At 47.2% G+C, this 18,348-nt stretch overlaps 1 protein-coding gene across 2 annotated transcripts in view; it reads left to right on the forward strand.

Annotated features, from left to right (window-relative positions):
* The window catches only part of LACTBL1 (lactamase beta like 1), a 30,228-nt gene that overhangs the window by 4,340 nt on the left and 7,540 nt on the right, over window positions 1-18,348 (forward strand). For both annotated transcript variants that reach the window (XM_054009279.1, XM_054009280.1), the window contains 3 exons: window positions 1,324-1,433; window positions 6,711-6,868; window positions 13,255-13,502. In XM_054009279.1, coding sequence (XP_053865254.1) covers window positions 1,324-1,433; window positions 6,711-6,868; window positions 13,255-13,502 — 516 coding nt within the window. The remainder of the gene's footprint in view (window positions 1-1,323; window positions 1,434-6,710; window positions 6,869-13,254; window positions 13,503-18,348) is intronic.

The raw sequence follows: 18,348 nt of genomic DNA on the forward strand, positions 1-18,348 counted from the left end.
CAGGAGTGGTGAGTAAAGGTGGGGCATGATCAGCCCCCCTACACCTAGCTGGATTCCCTTATACCTGCTAAAACCACGCTGGAGTAATCTACATCCTAAAGAGGGATCAGAATGTGCATGTAAAGCTGTGGGTAGCTACTTTAATGTACGCCTGCGTACCTCCTCCTGCTAGCAGCGTTACCTGCTACTCTTCTCTCCTGGCCCCTTGCCATATGGGTCATGCCAGCTTAGACCCCATAGATTCCTCACACTCGGTTATTGGAAACGGAGTGGGACAGATTCAGAGGCAGCACGTGCAGGGATGTAATTCATACACTGGTAAGTGGATGTAAAGCTAGGGGAGCCCAGGGAGTTACAGAGAGACACTTTGAAGAGGTCAGAAGAAGGTATTACACCAACATAGACTCCTTCTAAACTCATTTGGACTCATCTCTGAGTCTGGATCTCACTTTCTTCTTATGGGGCTGCACTGGCCGGAATCTGCCTGCGGTATCATGGTCATTGGTCGCAGCCTGTAGGTTCTGCAGTGACATTTCTCCTCTTCTATACAGCACCATAACATGGCACATACCTACCCCAGAGGGGTAAAAGAAGGGGAAATCACAGGCATTTTCTTTATAGTGTGCAGGGCTGGGGAGCTGTGCAAATATTGGACCCCGGTAGGAGAATTCCCATTTTCATTGGGAAATGAGTGTTCTTCCTCTGCACCAAAAATTTAAAATGAGAAGGAAAATTATTGGGCCCCTGATTTCGCCCTGGCATGGCAGATCATCAGCTGTCTTCTGTGGGTGGCCCCATGTGTCCAGTGTGTTCTGTTTTGGAGCTGGTTTGTTCCCTTAGGCATCCAGGTCACTTTCGGGCATTATTCACAATATTTACTGGAAAAGCTTATTTTGGTTTGCTGCTTCCTTCCCTCCCTATGGAGTCACAGTGCCCTACTTTGGGACACATCCTGGTCCCACTGAACTCAACAGCAAATTCCTACTAACTTCAGTAGGACCAGGATTGAGCCCTGTGTCAACGATGCTCTGCCAGCCGCTGTCACTAGCCCCCTCAGTCAAGGATTTCCCTCATGTACTCGGTACCTTGCTGGGGTAGATTTGAAACTGCACCAACAACATGTCATGTGCTGAAATTCTGTGTGAGTCGTAGGTCTGTCAGCCCTTTCCTTTGCTTTACACAAGGCCTCTTCCCAGCTGTGGATGGCAAGCTCGGTAAGGTTCGTGGCCTCAACTGCACTTCTGCATTCTGAGTAATCCTCTCTGTAAAACATGTCAGCAAACCCATCCACTCAACCAGCCTCCTCTCTGGAACTATTTCCAGGCCCATCTGCAATGGAGGTGAGATCAGAAGCAATTCAGATGTGTCCCCGCTATCCAGAACCTGTACCACTGGACCACCCAATCCCAGTCCTGAAGGATGCGCTGGAGAAGGTCTGTGGGGATGGCATGGATGGGAGTGTATATGTCTTAACCTCAGTGACCTGTAGGTGTAGGGAAGAGAGTCTAGGAATGTAGGATGGAAGAGATCTGGGTTCTTCAGTCTCCTGGGCTGGTCAGAATCAGTGTCATATTAGGACAGGTGACTGTCTCGAGTGTATCCAGGACCAGCTGAACTCTCAGCCCTCCCATAGTCTTGGTTATCCTCCGATAACCCAGTAACAACAACATCCAGTTTGAGGAGCACAACTCCACACTTCCCTTTCTGGTGCTGGACTCCTTCTCAGGAAAATATGAGTGTTTCTCTGTGACTTCAGTGGGAAGCACTTGGATGTGTGGAAAGGTGAGCAGGGCTCTGGGAAAGAAGAGGCAAACTACCAGAAGCTTCTGGAGATTAGTGTGGCCCTCTGATGTAATTCTTATTCCTAATTACATGGATATATAAACACAGGAGTCTCAAGTAGGAGAAGAGAGGTTATTTTACCTCTGTATTTGGAACAGGTGTCCAATTCTAGTGCCCACAATTCAAGGAGGATGTTGATAAATTGGAGAAGGTTCAGCGAAGAGCCATGAGAATGATTAAACGATTAGAAAACAGGCCTTATAGTGATAAACTCAAGGAGCTCAATCTATTTAGCTTAACAAAGAGAAGATTAAAGGGTGACTTGATTACAATCTATAAATACCTATGTGGGGAACAAATATTTGAAAATGGGCTCTTGGGTCTGGCAGACAGATATAACATGATTCATTGGCTGTAAATTGAAACTAGATAAATTCAGACTGGAAATAAGGTGCAATTTTTCAACAATGAGGATAATTAACCATTGGAATAATTTACTGAGAGTTGTGATGGATCCTCCATCACTGACAGTTTTTAAATCCAGACTGGATATTTTCTAAAAATACCTTCTAATTCAAACAGGAATTAATTCAGGTAAATTCTCTGGCCTGTGTTATACAGGAAGTCTGACTAGATGAACACAGTGGTACCTTCTGGCCTTCTAATCTATGAATTACACTTCTTGTTCTTAAAATCACCATCTGGCAGGTGTGTTTCCAGTGCGGTCCTGCATGGATCGGTTCTTGGCCTACACTATTTAACATTTTTATTAATTACCTGGAAGAAAACATAATCATCATTGATAAAGTGTGCAGATGATACAAAAATTGAGGGGAGTGGTAAATAATAAAGAGGACAAATTACTGATTCAGAGTGATCCAGATCTCTTGGTGAACTGGTTGTAAGTAAATTATGTGCAATTTAATATGGGTAAATATAAATGTATGCATCTAGGAACAAAGAATGCAGGCCATATTTATAGGACGGGGGACTCTATCCTGGGAAGAACTGAGAGGTTATATTCAGTAAAAGATGGGGTTTAGGAAAACATTCCCCCAGTGGGATACATTGTTTTAGATTATCTATAATTGTCCATGTGATGATGGCAGACCAGGTGCCAGCTCATTCCAAAGCCCCAGGCCGCACTGAACAGTTACAAATTCATAGCTGGGAAACCAGTCTGGCTTATCTGTGTGTTAGTATTATCAGAATAGATATTGGATGTTAAATTGATAAGAATGTGCTTAGTGTTTAGACGTTATAAAATGCCTGCAGGATGCTGTGTGTATGGATCTCACTTACAACCTCAATAGCCCATGATATAAAGTTATAGTGAGTGTTTCCATTGTAAACCTCTGTAGTTGTGTAACTCACCAAACAGTAAAAGAAGCATTAATTAAGATAGAGTGCTGACCCTGCATACAAGATGGCCCATTGAAGGCAAATGAGGTACTGTGTAGCATCAAAGGACAGAGACCCTGTTGATGGCATTCCTAACTCCCTCCAGGAAGGAGAGATCTACAATTTATCCCATCGTTTGGAACCCTGGAATGGAGGGGTTTAAAGTCCCTGACAAGGAAAAACTGAATCTCTTTCATCCTGTCTGGACTCTGAGAGGCAAAGATTCTTAAACATAAGCCAAAGAGATCACCATGCTGCTAGCATTGGTTAGCCCTGAAAGATGTTTTTGAATTGACAGATTGCTACAATGCTGTCACCTTTTGAATCACCATCTGAAACTCATTTGTGTGTATTTGCTTGCTTTAACCCCTAAATAACTCTCTTATTTCTTTTTCCCAATTAATACACAGTTAGTTTAGTTTATTACAGGATTGGCTAAAAGTGTTCTCTTTTGATGTAAGGTACAAATTGACGTGGGGTAAGTGACTGTTCTCTTGGGACTGGAAGCAGCCTGAATATTTTCTGATTTTTGGTGTAAGTGACCCTTTATCACATAGTCCCGCTTGCCTGGCTGGGAAGATAGACTGGAGTGTCCAAGGGGACTGTCTGTGACTCCATTATAGGACTATTGTAGTACTTTGGAAGCTCACATTTGTTACTGGGTTGGTGAAATCTAATTCTAGAACATACCACCAGTTTGGGGTGTGCGCCCTGCTTTTTGACAGTCTGCTCTGAGGTTGGCACTCTTGGTCATGAGCCACTCCAGACAGTGGCCCGGCCCATTACAGGAATTCGTGCCCCTTCCTCTGTAGAATCTGGTATTGGCCAAAATCAGAGAGAGGATATTGAACTGGACGGGCTACTGGTCTGACGGCATGTGGCAATTCTTATATTCCCTTGAGCTCTTTATTGGGTTGGACATGGCTACATGGGTACCTCTCAGCATTCCTTGTGGAAACTAAATGTAGGGTTGTACTTGGCCAATGGACTTCCACACTCTGCTCCCTTGGGATGCTGATGTGCCAATCAAGACCATATGGGGCTATCATGGGGTAAAACTCAGGTCTCCAGGGAAGCTGATCTCCCCACTGAAGTTGCACGGCTGCCAAGAGTCAGGCATTTCCTTGGGTTTTTCATCAGCTCTCGTAATGAATATGGGGGAGGGGTTTGAGTGAGCGCACGGGGAAGGGTTTGGGTGAGCATGGGAGAGGGGTGTGGGCTGAACAAAGGGAAGGGTTTGGGGGTGAGCGCTGTCCTGTGTGATGGAGGCTTTTATCCATAATGATTCCATGTCCTTTACAAAGCTATTGTATGTAAGAGTCCATCACTGAGAATCGCCTCCCTGGGGAGTGCAGTAGCTTCTAACACCTCTCAGCCATGTGCACAGTAGAGCAGAGAAAAAGTGGTCAATCCAATTGATACTGCAAGTAAAAAAGAGATTCCAGATTGGAACTTGGGCAAGACACAGGGACTGATCTGCTTGATGTTGTAAAAGTCCTGTGGAATCTTCTAATAGCCACAGATGGTCAGGACCTTGGCTTTATGCATCTTCCACCCTACGATACTAGTGTGAGGACTCGCATTTCATAGAACCATAGGGATAGAAGGTACCGCAAGGGCTATCTTGTCTAACCCCCTGCCAAGTTACAGATTTATTACATCTCAACCATCCAAGACAGGTGACTATCCTTTTGAAAGTCTCCAGTGAAGGAGCTTCCATGACCTCCTGACTCCCGAGGCAGTCTGTTCCATTGTCCTATTGTTCTGATAGTTGGGAAGTTTTTCCCACAGGAACTGAGTTTTATTTTTCCCAGTGGGTGCTTCACTCCTGCTCTGCCTTGAGGCTCTGCCCCGCCCGCAAGGATCTCCGCCCTCCTGTGAGAGCCTCCCACCAGTGGCCAAAGAGCTGATCGGCGGCCCCTGGGGGTGCTGAGCACCCCTTATTTTTTTCTTTGGGGGCTTGAGCTCCAGATCACCCATGGAGTCTGTGCCTATGGTTTTTCCTGAGATTTTAATTTAAATCTGCTATGCTGCATTTTGAATCCATTGCCTCTTTTTATAGCAGCCTTTTAAGTATTTGAAGACCGCTATCATATCCCCCCATAATCTCCTCTTTTCCAAACTAAACATAGCCGGTTCCTATGGTTTGCATTCCTTCCCTTTGATCATCTTTGTCGCTCGCCTCTGGATCTTTTCCAGTTTCCTACATCCTTTCTATACATTGGTGACCAAAATTGCACACGGTACTCCATCTGAGGCCTAACCAGCGCCGAGTAGAGCGAGACTATCACCTCCCGTGACTTGCATGCTATGCCTCTGTTAATGCAACTTAAAATTGCATTTGCTTTTTGCAACAGCAGCGCATTGCTGGCTCATGTGGAGGATCAAAACCTCAACAACTCCCAGATCCTTCTCAGCAGCGCTGCTGCCAAGCCAGTTATCCCCCATTGTGTATTTGTGCATTTGGTTTTTCTTCCCTAAGTGTAGCACCTTACATTTGTCTTTGTTGAATTCCATTTTGTTATCTATAGCCCAGTTCTCCAATTTATCCAGATCCCTCTGAATTTTAGCTCTATCCTCCAAAGCTTGGCAACCCCCTCAGCTTTGTCCCATCTGCAAACCTGATCAGTGTGCTCTCTAGTCCTACATCCAGGTTATTAACAAAGACGTTAAGCAACACCGGACCCAGAACAGATCCCTGTGGAACCCCATTTGAGACCTCCCTCCAATCTGACATCATTCCATTAATAGTTATTCTTTGTTTGCAGTTGCTTAACCAATTATGTATCCACTTAATGGTAGTTCTTCCGAGCCCACATTTCTCCAGCTTACTTATTAGAATGCCATGTGGGACTGAGTCAAAAGCGTTGCTGAAGTACAAATATATTATGTCCACCGCATTTCCCACATCCACCAAATCAGCTACCCTGCCAATGAAGGAAATCAAGCTGATTTGGCATGATTTGTTCTTGGCAATTCCATGCTGGCTGCTAGTGATTATGCCTTCATCTGCCAGGTGTTCGCAAACTGAATGTTTTATACATTCCTCTAGTAGCTTCCCAGGTATTGAGGTCAGGCTGACTGGTCTGTAGTTCCTGGGCTCCTCCTTTTTCCCATTTTGAAAGATGGGCACTACGTTTGCCCTTGTCCAGTCTTCTGGGACCTCTCCTGTCATCCAGGAGTTTGTAAATATTTTTGCCAGTGGTTCCGAGATTTCTTCAGCCAATTCCTTCAGCACCCTCGGATGAATAGCATCAGACCCTGCTCATTTTGAATTCATTCAAAAACATTAAAGAAATGCTGAGACATTCAAAAGCGAAGATTTTGTGAAAAATTCAATTTTCAGAGATCGATCATTAATGAAAAATGCTTTGTTTTAAATATTTTGACTTGTCTTAGTGCAGAACTGTTTGTAGATAAAGGTAATTATCCCTGTTCACTGTGAGTGCATTATTGTATTGATTCATTTCTTTGTTTTACTCTCTGCTCATCTTCAAACTCCTCACCACTTTCTAACCTTCTCCTAGGTGGACATGCTTCTGCGCCATAAAATCCATAGCCCAGGCCTCCCTGCCATGTCTGCCATTGTTATCTACAATGACACTGTGCTCTGGACAGGCAACTTTGGGAAGAAAAATGGCTCTGATCCCCTCTCAGCAATGCCCAATGAGTACACCATTTACAGGTGCGGTTTGCCGGTTTATACAGCAGGAATTGGGTATGGTTTAGCTATTGGGTTAGTGGAAAATTACTGTCACCATGCCCTGATAAATAGCAAGTGGGAGGGATGTATACACTTCATATCAATTCAATTACATAAATACGTTTTGAAATCTTAAAAAAACTCTACTTCTTCCAAATGTGGGGCAATAAGAATGGAACAACCATCACAGATCCTCCCTTTAATGTGCACCGGGTGCAGTTGCAATGAAACGGTCTTGTTTGCAGTTACAGGACACGAGAGAGACAAGGTAGGTGAGGAAATACCTTTTATTGGGCCAACCTCTATTGGTGGAAGGGACAACCTTTGGAGAGTCACAGAGCTCTTCCTCAGGTCTGGGAGCAGTAATCAGTGTCTGAGCTAAATACAGGGTGGGACAGATTGTTAAGCATAAGGGTTTCACACATGCTGTTAGGAGACCATTTGAAATGAAGGGCTGGCAGCAGTAGGATGTGTTGCAAATTGTTGTAATGAGCCATAAAACCCATGTCTCTGTTAAGTCCATGTTTTTAGTGTCCAGCAGAAGCCTGTTCCATATAGTTGCAGTGAGTCTCTGTTTGGAAGTATTACATTGGCTTTGCAGGAGAGTAATATCATTACTAATGTTTATTATAGGCCTGCCTCTGGGCCAACCAAGAATGGGGCTCCTTGTGCCAGCACTGTCCAAACTGAGTAGTAGACAATCCATGCCCCAAAGAGCTGTCAATCTAAATAGACCAGACACAGGGTGCGGGAGGGGGTAGAACCAGGGCCAGCTCTAACTTTTTTGCTGCCCCAAGCAGCAAAAAAAAAAAAAGCGCTGCCCCGCCCTAACGCCCCCCCTCAGTGCCGCCCCGGCAAAAGCCCCCCCCTCGCCAAGTGCCGCGCTGTCGAACACCCCCCTGCCAAATGCCGCGCTGCTGAACCCCCCCCATACAGCGCGCTGCCAAACAGCCCCCGCCAAACGCCGCGCTGATGACCCCCACCCCCGCGGAGCGCTGCTGAAACCCCCGTGGAGCGCTGCGCCGCCGAACATCCCCGCCCAGTGCCCCGCTACTGAACATCCCTGAGTGCCCCCCAGCGCAGCGCCGCCGAACCCCTCCTCGCGGAGCACTGCGCCACCGAACACCCCCCGCCGAGCGCTGTGCCGCCAGACCCCCCCCCCGCTGTTCCCCCCGCCACCCCAAGATTGGCCGCCCCTTACCAGGTGCCGCCCCAAGCATGTGCTTGGTTGGCTGGTGCCTGGAGCCGGCCCTGGTAGAACATACATACAGAATGAACAGTGGGATGGCAGAAAATGTCACGTTAATTCAGTGGTCGGCAACCTTTGGCACGCGGCTTGCCAGGGTAAGCACCCTGGTGGGCCGGGCCGGTTTGTTTACCTGCCGCATCCACAGGTTCAGCCGATCACGGCTCCCACTGGCCATGGTTCGCTGCTCCAGGCCAATGGGGGTGGCAGGAAGGGCGGCCAGCACATCCCTCGGCCTGCGCTGCTTCCCGCTGCCCCCATTGGCCTGGAGCGGTGAACCGTGGCCACTGGGAGCCGCGATCAGCTGAACCTGTGGACGCGGCAGGTAAACAGCCCGGCCTGCCATGGTGCTTACCCTGGCAAGCCGCGTGCCAAAGGTTGCCGACCCCGTGTTAATTTCACAATTTGTTTATTGATTGGGTGGGTGGATTTAGTTTGGAAGGGATCAGTTAAATGAAAGAAAAGGCAGAGGAAGAGGATGAGGGGGGCAGGGCAGGGGAGTTGAGGATAAGAGGAGCAGGCGTGGAATGAAGCTACGGCTGTGTCTACACTGTGCACCTTACAACGGCGCGGCTTTGCCGCTACAGCAGTGCCGTTGCAAGGCGTGCAGTGTCGCCGCTCTTTGTCACCAGGAGAGAGCTCCCCTGACGACAAAATAAAACCATCCCCAGCAATGAGGGGTGGTAGCTTCGTTGATGGGAGAGCGTCTGCCGCTGACGAAGCACTGTCCAAACCAGTGTTTCTCATTGTTAAAACTTTTGTCATTTGGGGGATGGTTTTTCCCCACCCCTGAGCGATAAAAGTTTAATGATGAAAGTGAAGTGTAGACATAGCCTAAGATGAAGAGATTGTGGGGGAAGATTGGAGCAAACAGCTAATCAACACAGGGCAGGGTACAAAGTTCTCCAAAAGGCTCCTATCTGCAGTAAGTCCATGTGAAGGGGAGGCACCACCTAGTTCCTAGTGCCCCTAGATTATGGGGGGGTCTCCCCTGCACAGCTCTGGGTCTAGTGGGTTTTGGGGGGGAGGCGTGCCCCCAGCTGGGCCCCATTTTACCACCCCACCCCCAGTGCTGCAGACTCTATAGTTCAGGCTAGATAACAGCTTCTATTATCTTCCCATCTTAAACACGCTCTTAGTTTACTGAAGCATTTACTGATTGGGATCAAACTTTCAAGGCTTGGTTTCTGCATGCAAGTGGATTTTATCTTTTTTTTTTTAAAGTTTGGGCAACATCAACTGTTTCTGAGTTCCATTAGAGTGAAAAGAAATACTTTTCCACTGCAGAAAAACCTAATCACCATTTTCTGTACAGCACTAGAGCAAGCTATCTAATGCTTGAAATTTGGCCTGTGCATAATCCATACTGAGGGTTAATGCTTTTGCTGACTTGGGAAAAAAAATGGGGTTCATTTAGCAAAATAATGAGACCTGTATTTGGGAAATGTATCCTGAGCATGCCCAGTAGATGAAGCCAGTATGGACATACCAGTGCTGCCCAGAGGATTCAGGGGGCCGGGGGCAAAGCAATTTCCGGGGCCCCTTCAATTAAAAAAAAAGTTGCAATACTATAGAATACTATATTCTCGTGGGGACCCCTGCAGGGCCCGGGGCCTGGGGCAAATTGCTCCACCCCCCAACCCCCCGGGCAGCCCTGGGACATACTCCTTCCCCCAGTGAAGTCAATGAAAGGTTAGATGTTCTCTTAAATGTGAGCAGAATAGGTCCTAGATCAGGCCCTTCAAAAGAGCTGCCCTAGACATGCGCATGAAGCAGGGTTTCATATCGTCTTTGCTAAATTTAAATATTTATGACTTTAAATCTATTCAACTGATTTTCCTCAAACTTGATGTTTTGGTAGATCTTATTCAAACTTAAAGGTCAAGCTAAGTCTGATGAAAATCCCTAGTAATTTTAAAGTTATGAACATTTAAAATCAGTTTGTTGAAACTTTTGCCTTTGTTTTTTGAGCATTCAAAGCTGCAGCAGTTCCGAGCACCCGGAGGCTCTGAAGCACTCCAGCTTTGGATTGAGCTAAACGGAGTTAGGATGGTCCCAGAAATTGCTGACTTAAAACACTGATGGCGTCAAAATGACTAAACCGACTTTCTCAAAATGTGGCTGGTTCTGTCAGTCAGTTCAGTGAAGTTATTCACATGTCGATTAATCGCGTCTTAAAATGGGGTGATCTAAACTGAAGTCAGCTTGAGCCCTGTCCGTCCTTGCCTGCTCAGTCTTACCATGAACCCAGCTACCCTTACCCCTCCCTGTTCTTTGCAGTTTAAAGTGCATTTTTACTCAGAATGTGAAAATAACAACTTCTTATTCAGCGGCTCTGCCCCATTGACCCTGGTGAGCACACGCAATTCCAGGTAACTCTGTTGACTTCAATGGGGTTCCGTGCACAATCAGGTGCTCACCAACAAGAATAAACATTGCACCTCTAGGTCCTATAAATATCAGGTAATAATATACCCACTGCAGTGACAAATATGTTTTTACCTCTCTGTACTCTTTTTTAGCCCCACAACAAAGCTCAAGGGCTCAGGTCCTACCAGCTGTGCAAACCCATTGAAGGCAAAGGGATGGGGAGAACAAGGGTCACCGAGGGCAGAGTTTTGTCTGCAGAACCAATATCCCTGAGGATGATGCATGATAAGGGAAGACCACAACTTGACTCTCAGGGGTCATTTGCAGCACTAGAAGTTGGAAAATACATCCTTTTACATGTAAACTGAGCGTACTTGATCCTGAGTTGCTGAGATGTAATCAATAGGAGACTCACAATGCCATTTTAGACAGTCACTTTTACTAGTAGAACTATCTTTAAACTGATCAGTTTAGTAGCTTTAGATCAATGCATGTCGCTTCAAGGCCTTTGATCCCTTCAAATGGCAAACAACACATTTTGAGGAGGGCAGCAATGGAGCTGGAATGTGTGCATGGGTAGGAGTGGCATATGCTTTCTTTGGGATTTTGTAAAATGCGCACATACAATATAAGGGCATAATTGTATTAAGTTCATGCACAGGTATGGAAAGGATTACTTAACCAGCACTACTTTGGCTTTAGTGATAACCTGCCCTGTATTTAAGGGGTGTTCTTGATCTGGCAAAGAGACAGCAAACAAAGAGAAGAAATGGTTAGCATGGGAAAAGATTAAACGTGAGGTACAGGAAGGTTCTATTCTAGGACCAGTGGTGTTTCATTTATTTATTAGTGGTCTGGAACAAAGTGAGTAGTGAGGTGGCAAAATTTCCTGATTATTCAGGTTAAACTAGCCTAGAGAAGACTGTGAGGAGCTAATCGAGAATCAAGCTAGGTAAATAGGCAATATGACAGATAAAATTCAATGCTGAAAATACAAAGTTATGCATATTTAAGGGAAAATCTGAATTACTCATACACCTAGAGGCTCTAAATTAACTATTCCCAACTCAAGAAGAAGACTTGGGCATAATTATGAAAAGCAGTGTTAAGATGTGAAGATTTAAGGGAAATATGTTGTTTTGTCATATTAGAAAATTCTTACAATTGTTTAGTTGAAAAGCCCTCGTGCCTTCATGCTTTGAAGCAGGGACTTAACCTTAGGGAGATCTCCCTGCTGTTGCCATTAACATTCCCCCAAATTTGGCCCCAGGTATTAGTCTCCTAAAAATTGCAAAAACAACGAGGAGTCCTTGTGGCACCTTAGAAACTAACAAATTTATTTGAGTATAAGCTTTTGTGGGCTAGAACCCACTTCATCGGATGCATGAAGTGAAAAATACAGGAGCAGGTATAAATATATAAAAGAATGACCTCACACTTGGTAAAGCAACCCCCAGTCTAACGAGAGAAAACAGCAGGATACCAAGGGAGGAAAAATCTCTTTTGAAGTGGTAAGAGAGTGGCCCATTACAGACGGTTGACAAGAAAGTGGGAGTAACAGTAGGGAGAAATTAGTATGGGGGAAATTAAGTTTAGGTTTTGTAATGACCCAACCACTCCCAGTCTTTATTCAGGCTTAATCTGATGGTATCCAGTTTGCAAATTAATTCCAGTTCTGCAGCTTCACGTTGGAGTCTGTTTTTGAAGTTTTTTTGTTGAAGACTTGCCACTTTTAGGTCTGTTATTGAGTGACCAGAGAGATTGAAGTGTTCTCCTACTGGTTTTTGAATGTTTTGATTCCCGATGTCAGATTTGTGTCCATTTATACTTTTGAGTAGAGACTGTCCGGTTTGGCCAATGTACATGGCAGAGGGGCATTGCTGACACATGATGGCATATATCACATTAGTAGATGTGCAGGTGAACGAGCCCCTGATGGCGTGGCTGATGTGGTTAGGTCCTATGATGGTGTCCCTTGAATAGATATGTGGACAGAGTTGTCACCGGGGACTCCTCATTGTTTTTGCTGATACAGACTAACACGGCTACCACTCTGAAACCTAAAAATTGCAAAAGCAGCAAAGAATCCTGTGGCACCTTACAGACTAACAGACGTATTGGAGCATGAGCTTTCGTGAGTGAATACCCACTTTGTCGGATGCATGTAGTGGAAATTTCCAGAGGCAGGTATAAATATGCAAGTGAGTCAGGCTAGAGATAATGAGGTTAGTTCAATCAGGAAGGATGAGGCCCTCTTCTAGCAGTTGAGGTGTGAACACCAAGGGAGGAGAAACTGCTTCTGTAGTTGGCTAGCCATTCACAGTCTTTGTTTAATCCTGAGCTGATAGTGTCAAATTTGCAGATGAACTGAAGCTCACCAGTTTCTCTTTGAAGTCTGGTCCTCTCCCTTGGCCTTGGGCTGCTGCCATGAGAGAGGGCTGGGAGAGTCCTCTTTCCCCACTGCAGTCTCAGGGCAGCCTGCACCCCAAGTACTTCATCCCCACCCCACCCCAGAGCTTTCACCCCCCAGCTGGAATCCTCATCCCCTGCACCCCAACCCTCTGCCCCCTCCCACACTCTGAACCCCTTGGCCACACCCCTGCCACACATCACCTCCATATTGGTGCACATAACAAAATTCATTCCGCACACGGATGTAAAAAATTAGAGGGAATGTTACTTGGCCTATGGACTAGTTAATGCTGGACTAGCAGCTGGTGGTGAAGCCATGTAACCGTTTGTCCCACGACAGGATTGCCAGCATCTCCAAGATCTTCCCCACTATCATGCTCTACAAACTGTGGGAGGAAGGGAAGGTGACCTCTCTGGATGACCCTTTAGAACGTTATGCCCAGAGCTTCATTATTAAAAATCCTCTGGGGCGACTCAAGGAATCTGAACAAAGATACACAGCGGATGGACTGATCTTCCTGGAGAAGGGGTCGCTGCCCCTCAAGCCATCACCTGTGACACTGCGCAGGATGGGTAGCCAGCTCTCAGGTGAGAGAACCCCACTCCCAGTTCTTCAATCCTCACTACATTCTCCTGCTTGACTCCGTGCATCAACATACCAATTAAAACAACAAAACTCCCTGTCCCCCAGTGAGAACGGTCACAGCAATGCAAAAACCTGTCTGTGTGTTTGTCAGGCAGTGCAAACAGCCCATCCTGGTGTGAACCAGTATCCTCCAGCCACTCCAACAGGCGAGCCAAAAGGGAGCCTCTCTCCAGCCCAGCTCCTGGGAGGTGCACTGAGTTGGTCTATTGTCTGGGTTATGCCTCCCACTGACTGAGCTGGTAGAAGCTATGATGAGTAGGTCTTCCCCTGGCTAAGCCAGTAGGAGCCACAGGATTCTTGGCTGGTTCCTGTCAGAATTATTTTTCTTTGTAATTCAGGCTCCTGTCAGGGCCGGCTCCAGGTTTTCCGCTGCCCCAAGCGGCAAAAAAAAAAAAAAAAAGCCGCAGAGTGCGATCGTGCCAATTCGGCGGCAGGTCCTTCGCTCGGAGAGGGAATGAGGGACCCGCCGCCGAAGACCCAGAAGTGCCGCCCCTTGGTATTGGCCGCCCCAAGCACCTGCTTCTTTAGCTGGGGCCTGGAGCCGGCCCTGGCTCCTGCATTGAAATCAGGGATGAAATGTGAGGCAGCGCCTACTCACCACAGTTTCGCCCCAGCCCAGAGTGCGGTCACTGTCTGAGAGGCGGAGCTGGGAGGCAGAGAATTGCTAAGCGTTGTTTGTTTTGAAGGGATAGAGCTTCTATAATCGAACGGTTAGCCGTGCAGCCTCCTGATCTGGGATTCCTGAGCTATTAATAGCCTGGTGTTTGCTGTCAGGGGACGGCTCTTAATCTGCTGTTTCTCTTATAAATGAGTAACTTCGATACTAAAGTAGCTGTAGATGGCAGGGCCTGATGTAATCTGGAAATCCCTCAAAAGGTACGGCTATTAATGCCTGCGGTTAGCTGGCATCAAGTGCCCTGCTTTGACACTCCTTTAGAAGCGTGCAGATTCCATTATTAACCCAGAAGCAGGTAATCTTGGCATCGGCAGGCAGGGATTTGCCTTTGCCTTCCTTGCACTTCCTGTAAAATGGGGATAATGATGCTAGCACACCTTGTAAGGGGCTTTAAAACTGAGGGATGAAAAGCACCTTCCAGAGTAAACCCGACACATGTTATGCATGGTTTTATTGTCAGCAAGGGGTGGTTAGCCGCATACGCCGTCCCAGGCTAGTAATTAGGGAAGGAAGATTTTTAAAAGTGAATCCAATATCAAATGCAATGTTCTAGTTGCACAGTTAACTTTTGCATTTCCTGACTTCGGGGGTTTAAGATTTTAATAGCAACGTTAATGCTGCAGTCTCGCACGTGATGTATATCTTAGCGGTGGCTTTTTACAGCATAAACAGTAATCTACAATGCAGCCTCACTACCCTGCACTTCTCTGATCTGCACGCTGTAAAATCCACTCACACCTCGGAGCAGAGATAGTGCCGGAGCGAAGCGCTAGGTTAAGATTTTGTTATATTGCAATGTACTTCTGTATGTATTATAATATGAAATGCTGTTATAAATAATTGACTACACTTGTTGGCTCAATTAACAAAGTGTGTTGCGTAAAGCAATGACCTTGCTTTTTTCGGTTATGCTTGTTCACTTCCTAATTTGCAGATTTCAGTACCTTGCAATGAACCTCCCAGTCAGTGGTGCTAATTAGGGAGGCTCTACTGTATCAGCCCCTGACTCTCCAAGGGATTGAGCATTGCCTGTTTGGTGCTAGGGTTGCCAATTTTCTAGTTGAAGAAAACCAAACACTCTTGCCCCACCCCCTGCCCCACCCCTTTTCTGAGACCATGCCCCCACTCACTCCATCCCCCTCCCTCAGTTGCTTGCTCTCCCCCATCCCCGCTCACTCGCTCATTTTCACCGGGCTGGGGTAGGGGATTGGGGTGCGGGGGGAGGAGGGGAGTGGTGGTGGAGATGAGGGGTTTGGGGTGCAGGAGAGGGCTCCAGGCTGGGGCAGGGAATTGGGGTGTGGGAGGGGGTACAGGCTCTGGGCTGGGGGTGCAGGCTCCGGAGTGGGGCCAGAAATGAGGGGTTCAGGGTGCAGGAGAGAGATCCAGGCTGGGGCAGTGGGTTGGGGTGCATGGGGGTGAGGACTCCGGCTGGGGGTGCAGGCTCTGGGGTGGGGTCAGGGTTTGGGGTGCAGGAGGGGGCTCCGGGCTGGGGTAGGGGGTTGGGATTCAGGAGGGGGTGCAGGCTCCAGGCAGCACTTACCTCAGGAGGCTCCCAGGAAGCTGCCGGCATCTCCTTACGGCTCCTCAGCGGAGGCGCGACCATGTGGCTCTCTGTGCTGCCTGCACCTGCAGGCACTACCACCTCAGCTCCCATTGGCTGCGGTTCCTGACCAATGGGAGCAGCTGAGCTGGTGCTGGGGAAGGAGGCAGCGCACAGGGCCCCAGTGACCATCCCTCCGCCTAGGAGCCAGAGGGAGATGCCGGCAGCTTCCCGGGAGTCGTGTGGAGCTGGTCAGGGAGCCTGCCTGCGCCCCCGACCAGACTTTTAACGGCCCGGTCAGCTGAGTGCCTTACTCCCACTAAAGCAAATGAGAGATGAGGGCATTCAGTGTCTCTCAGGTTCCCAGTATGTTGTAGGATCAGGTCATTAAGTTGCACAGGAATAGAAAATATTTAACTATGCAAGTCAGCGATTGTAGCAGCAGCTCCCTGGCTTGCATGAGAAATCATGGGCCTCAACCCAGACCTACAGAGCCCCGTGCAGGCCTCAGGCCACAACCACCGCCCAGCAGCTCCCTTGAGTGAGGGGAAAAGGGGGCCAGTGATGCTTTAGCTTGCAAAAGGCCCCACCCACAAAGCTCCTGGTTGGGTGAGACATCCAGTCCCACCGATTGGCTGGGAAGCTCTACTTAAACCAGAAAAAGGCACAGAAAGTTGTATGATCAACTAGAGGGATCCTTGACTGGCTGTGAGTATGGTCTCTGCCTCCTTGCCTGAGCCCTGCCTTCCTGCTTGTTCCTGGTCTCCTTATCCCAGGCCCCTGTCTGTTCCCGGTTCCTGCTTTCCTGCCTCACTCCATGTCCCTGCTTCTAAAGCCTACCCCGACTCTGTCTCCGCCTCTGACCTTTGGCTGGGCTCCTGACTCTAACCCAGGGGTAGGCAACCTATGGCACGTGCGCCAAAGGCGGCATGCGAGCTGATTGTCAGTGGCACTCTCACTGCCCGGGTCCTGGCCACCGGTCCGGGGAGCTCTGCATTTTAATTTAATTTTAAATGAAGCTTCTTAAACATTTTAAAAACCTTATTTACTTTACATACAACAATAGTTTAGTTATATATTATAGACTTATAGAAAGAGACCTTTTAAAAACCTTAAAATGTATCACTGGCACGCCAAACCTTAAATTAGAGTGAATAAATGAAGACTCGGCACACCACTTCTGAAAGGTTGCCGACCCCTGCTCTAACCATTAGGCATGACTGCCTCCACCCTGGTCCCTACAGCCAGCCCAACTCCCCTGGTTAGGATAGATAGGGAACTCCTGCATTGATGTCACAAAGAGGGAGGGGCTTCATTACACTTTTCCCACATTTTATGGCCTTTTTTATACATGTCAGATGAGGATCACAGTGGTCCCTTCTGGATTAACAATCTGACTCTTGGCAAGTGCTCACTGACCTTGATGCAAACAAAGTAATTTTTCTATTGCTTTTCTATTGTCTGTCAGTCACAAGTTCCCCCCAAACCATGCTCAGGCCCTAAACCGCTGAGGATTCTGCCCATGACAAGTTCCAGGTTCTACACTTCCGGATCCTCAGTTTGTGTAAATCATCTCAATGAAGTCACTGCAGCTATGATGTTTTGCTGAGAATTTGGCCTCGGGGGGTTGTTTAATGGAGCCCTGTTCTGAAAAGTGTGGTTAAAATGTATTTTATTTCCAGTGGGAAAAGTGAACCGTTTTCACTCTCCTACAACTCAAAAAAATCTGGAGGAATTTAACACAAACTGAAACAAAACATCACTTTGGGACAGAAACAAGTTTGGAAAATGTCAGCAAAATGGATGTTCCTGACACTTATAAATAAATGACAACAGGGGATGTAATGGAAACTGCAGGAGCACTTGTCCCTGGGTCAGATTTGCACGAGCTACTAAACTAATGGGTCATGTTCACTTGAAAGCTCAGGCTGGGATCTGTTGAGCCCTTTCAATCAGTCTTTCCTCCCAAAAGGCTCTTGCATATGCCTGGATCCAGCTAGGGTTGTATAATTCTTCAAGACATTTTACTAAAAGGAAGCAGAACAAGTCTGGCAGAAAAGTGTGGGTCAGCTCTTACCTTATTACCGAATGATTCGCCTGTCCCTGGCATAGCTCTCTACACTGTACTGTACTGAAGTCCCTGGGTCAGACTGGCTGAGATCCTGGAGGGTGGGGGTCGCCTTCCTCTGCAGTCTGGGGCACGGGTCACTTGCAGGTTTAAACTAGTGTCAATGGTGAATTCTCTGTAATTTGAAGTCTTTAAATCATGATTTGAGGACGTCAGTAACTCAGCCAGAGGTTAGGGGTCAATTACAGGAGTGGGTGGGCGAGGTTCTATGGCCTGCGATGTGCAGGAGGTCGGACTAGATGATCATGATGGTCCCTTCTGGCCGTCAAGTCTATGGGTCTATGAGTAGTAGCACATTTGCTGTGTCTTTGGTAGAGAGTGTAACTAATCATTGCTGTTTTCCTTTGTCTTTGACTCTCCCATTTTGGATCATTATTGACCAGACTCAGTGAGTGAATCTTGATGTTATCCTAACAAAAATCACTATTTGTCTCTTGCTGTTTT

The sequence above is a fragment of the Malaclemys terrapin genome, chromosome 19 (genome assembly GCF_027887155.1).
Source record: "Malaclemys terrapin pileata isolate rMalTer1 chromosome 19, rMalTer1.hap1, whole genome shotgun sequence".
NCBI lineage: Eukaryota > Metazoa > Chordata > Testudines > Emydidae > Malaclemys > Malaclemys terrapin.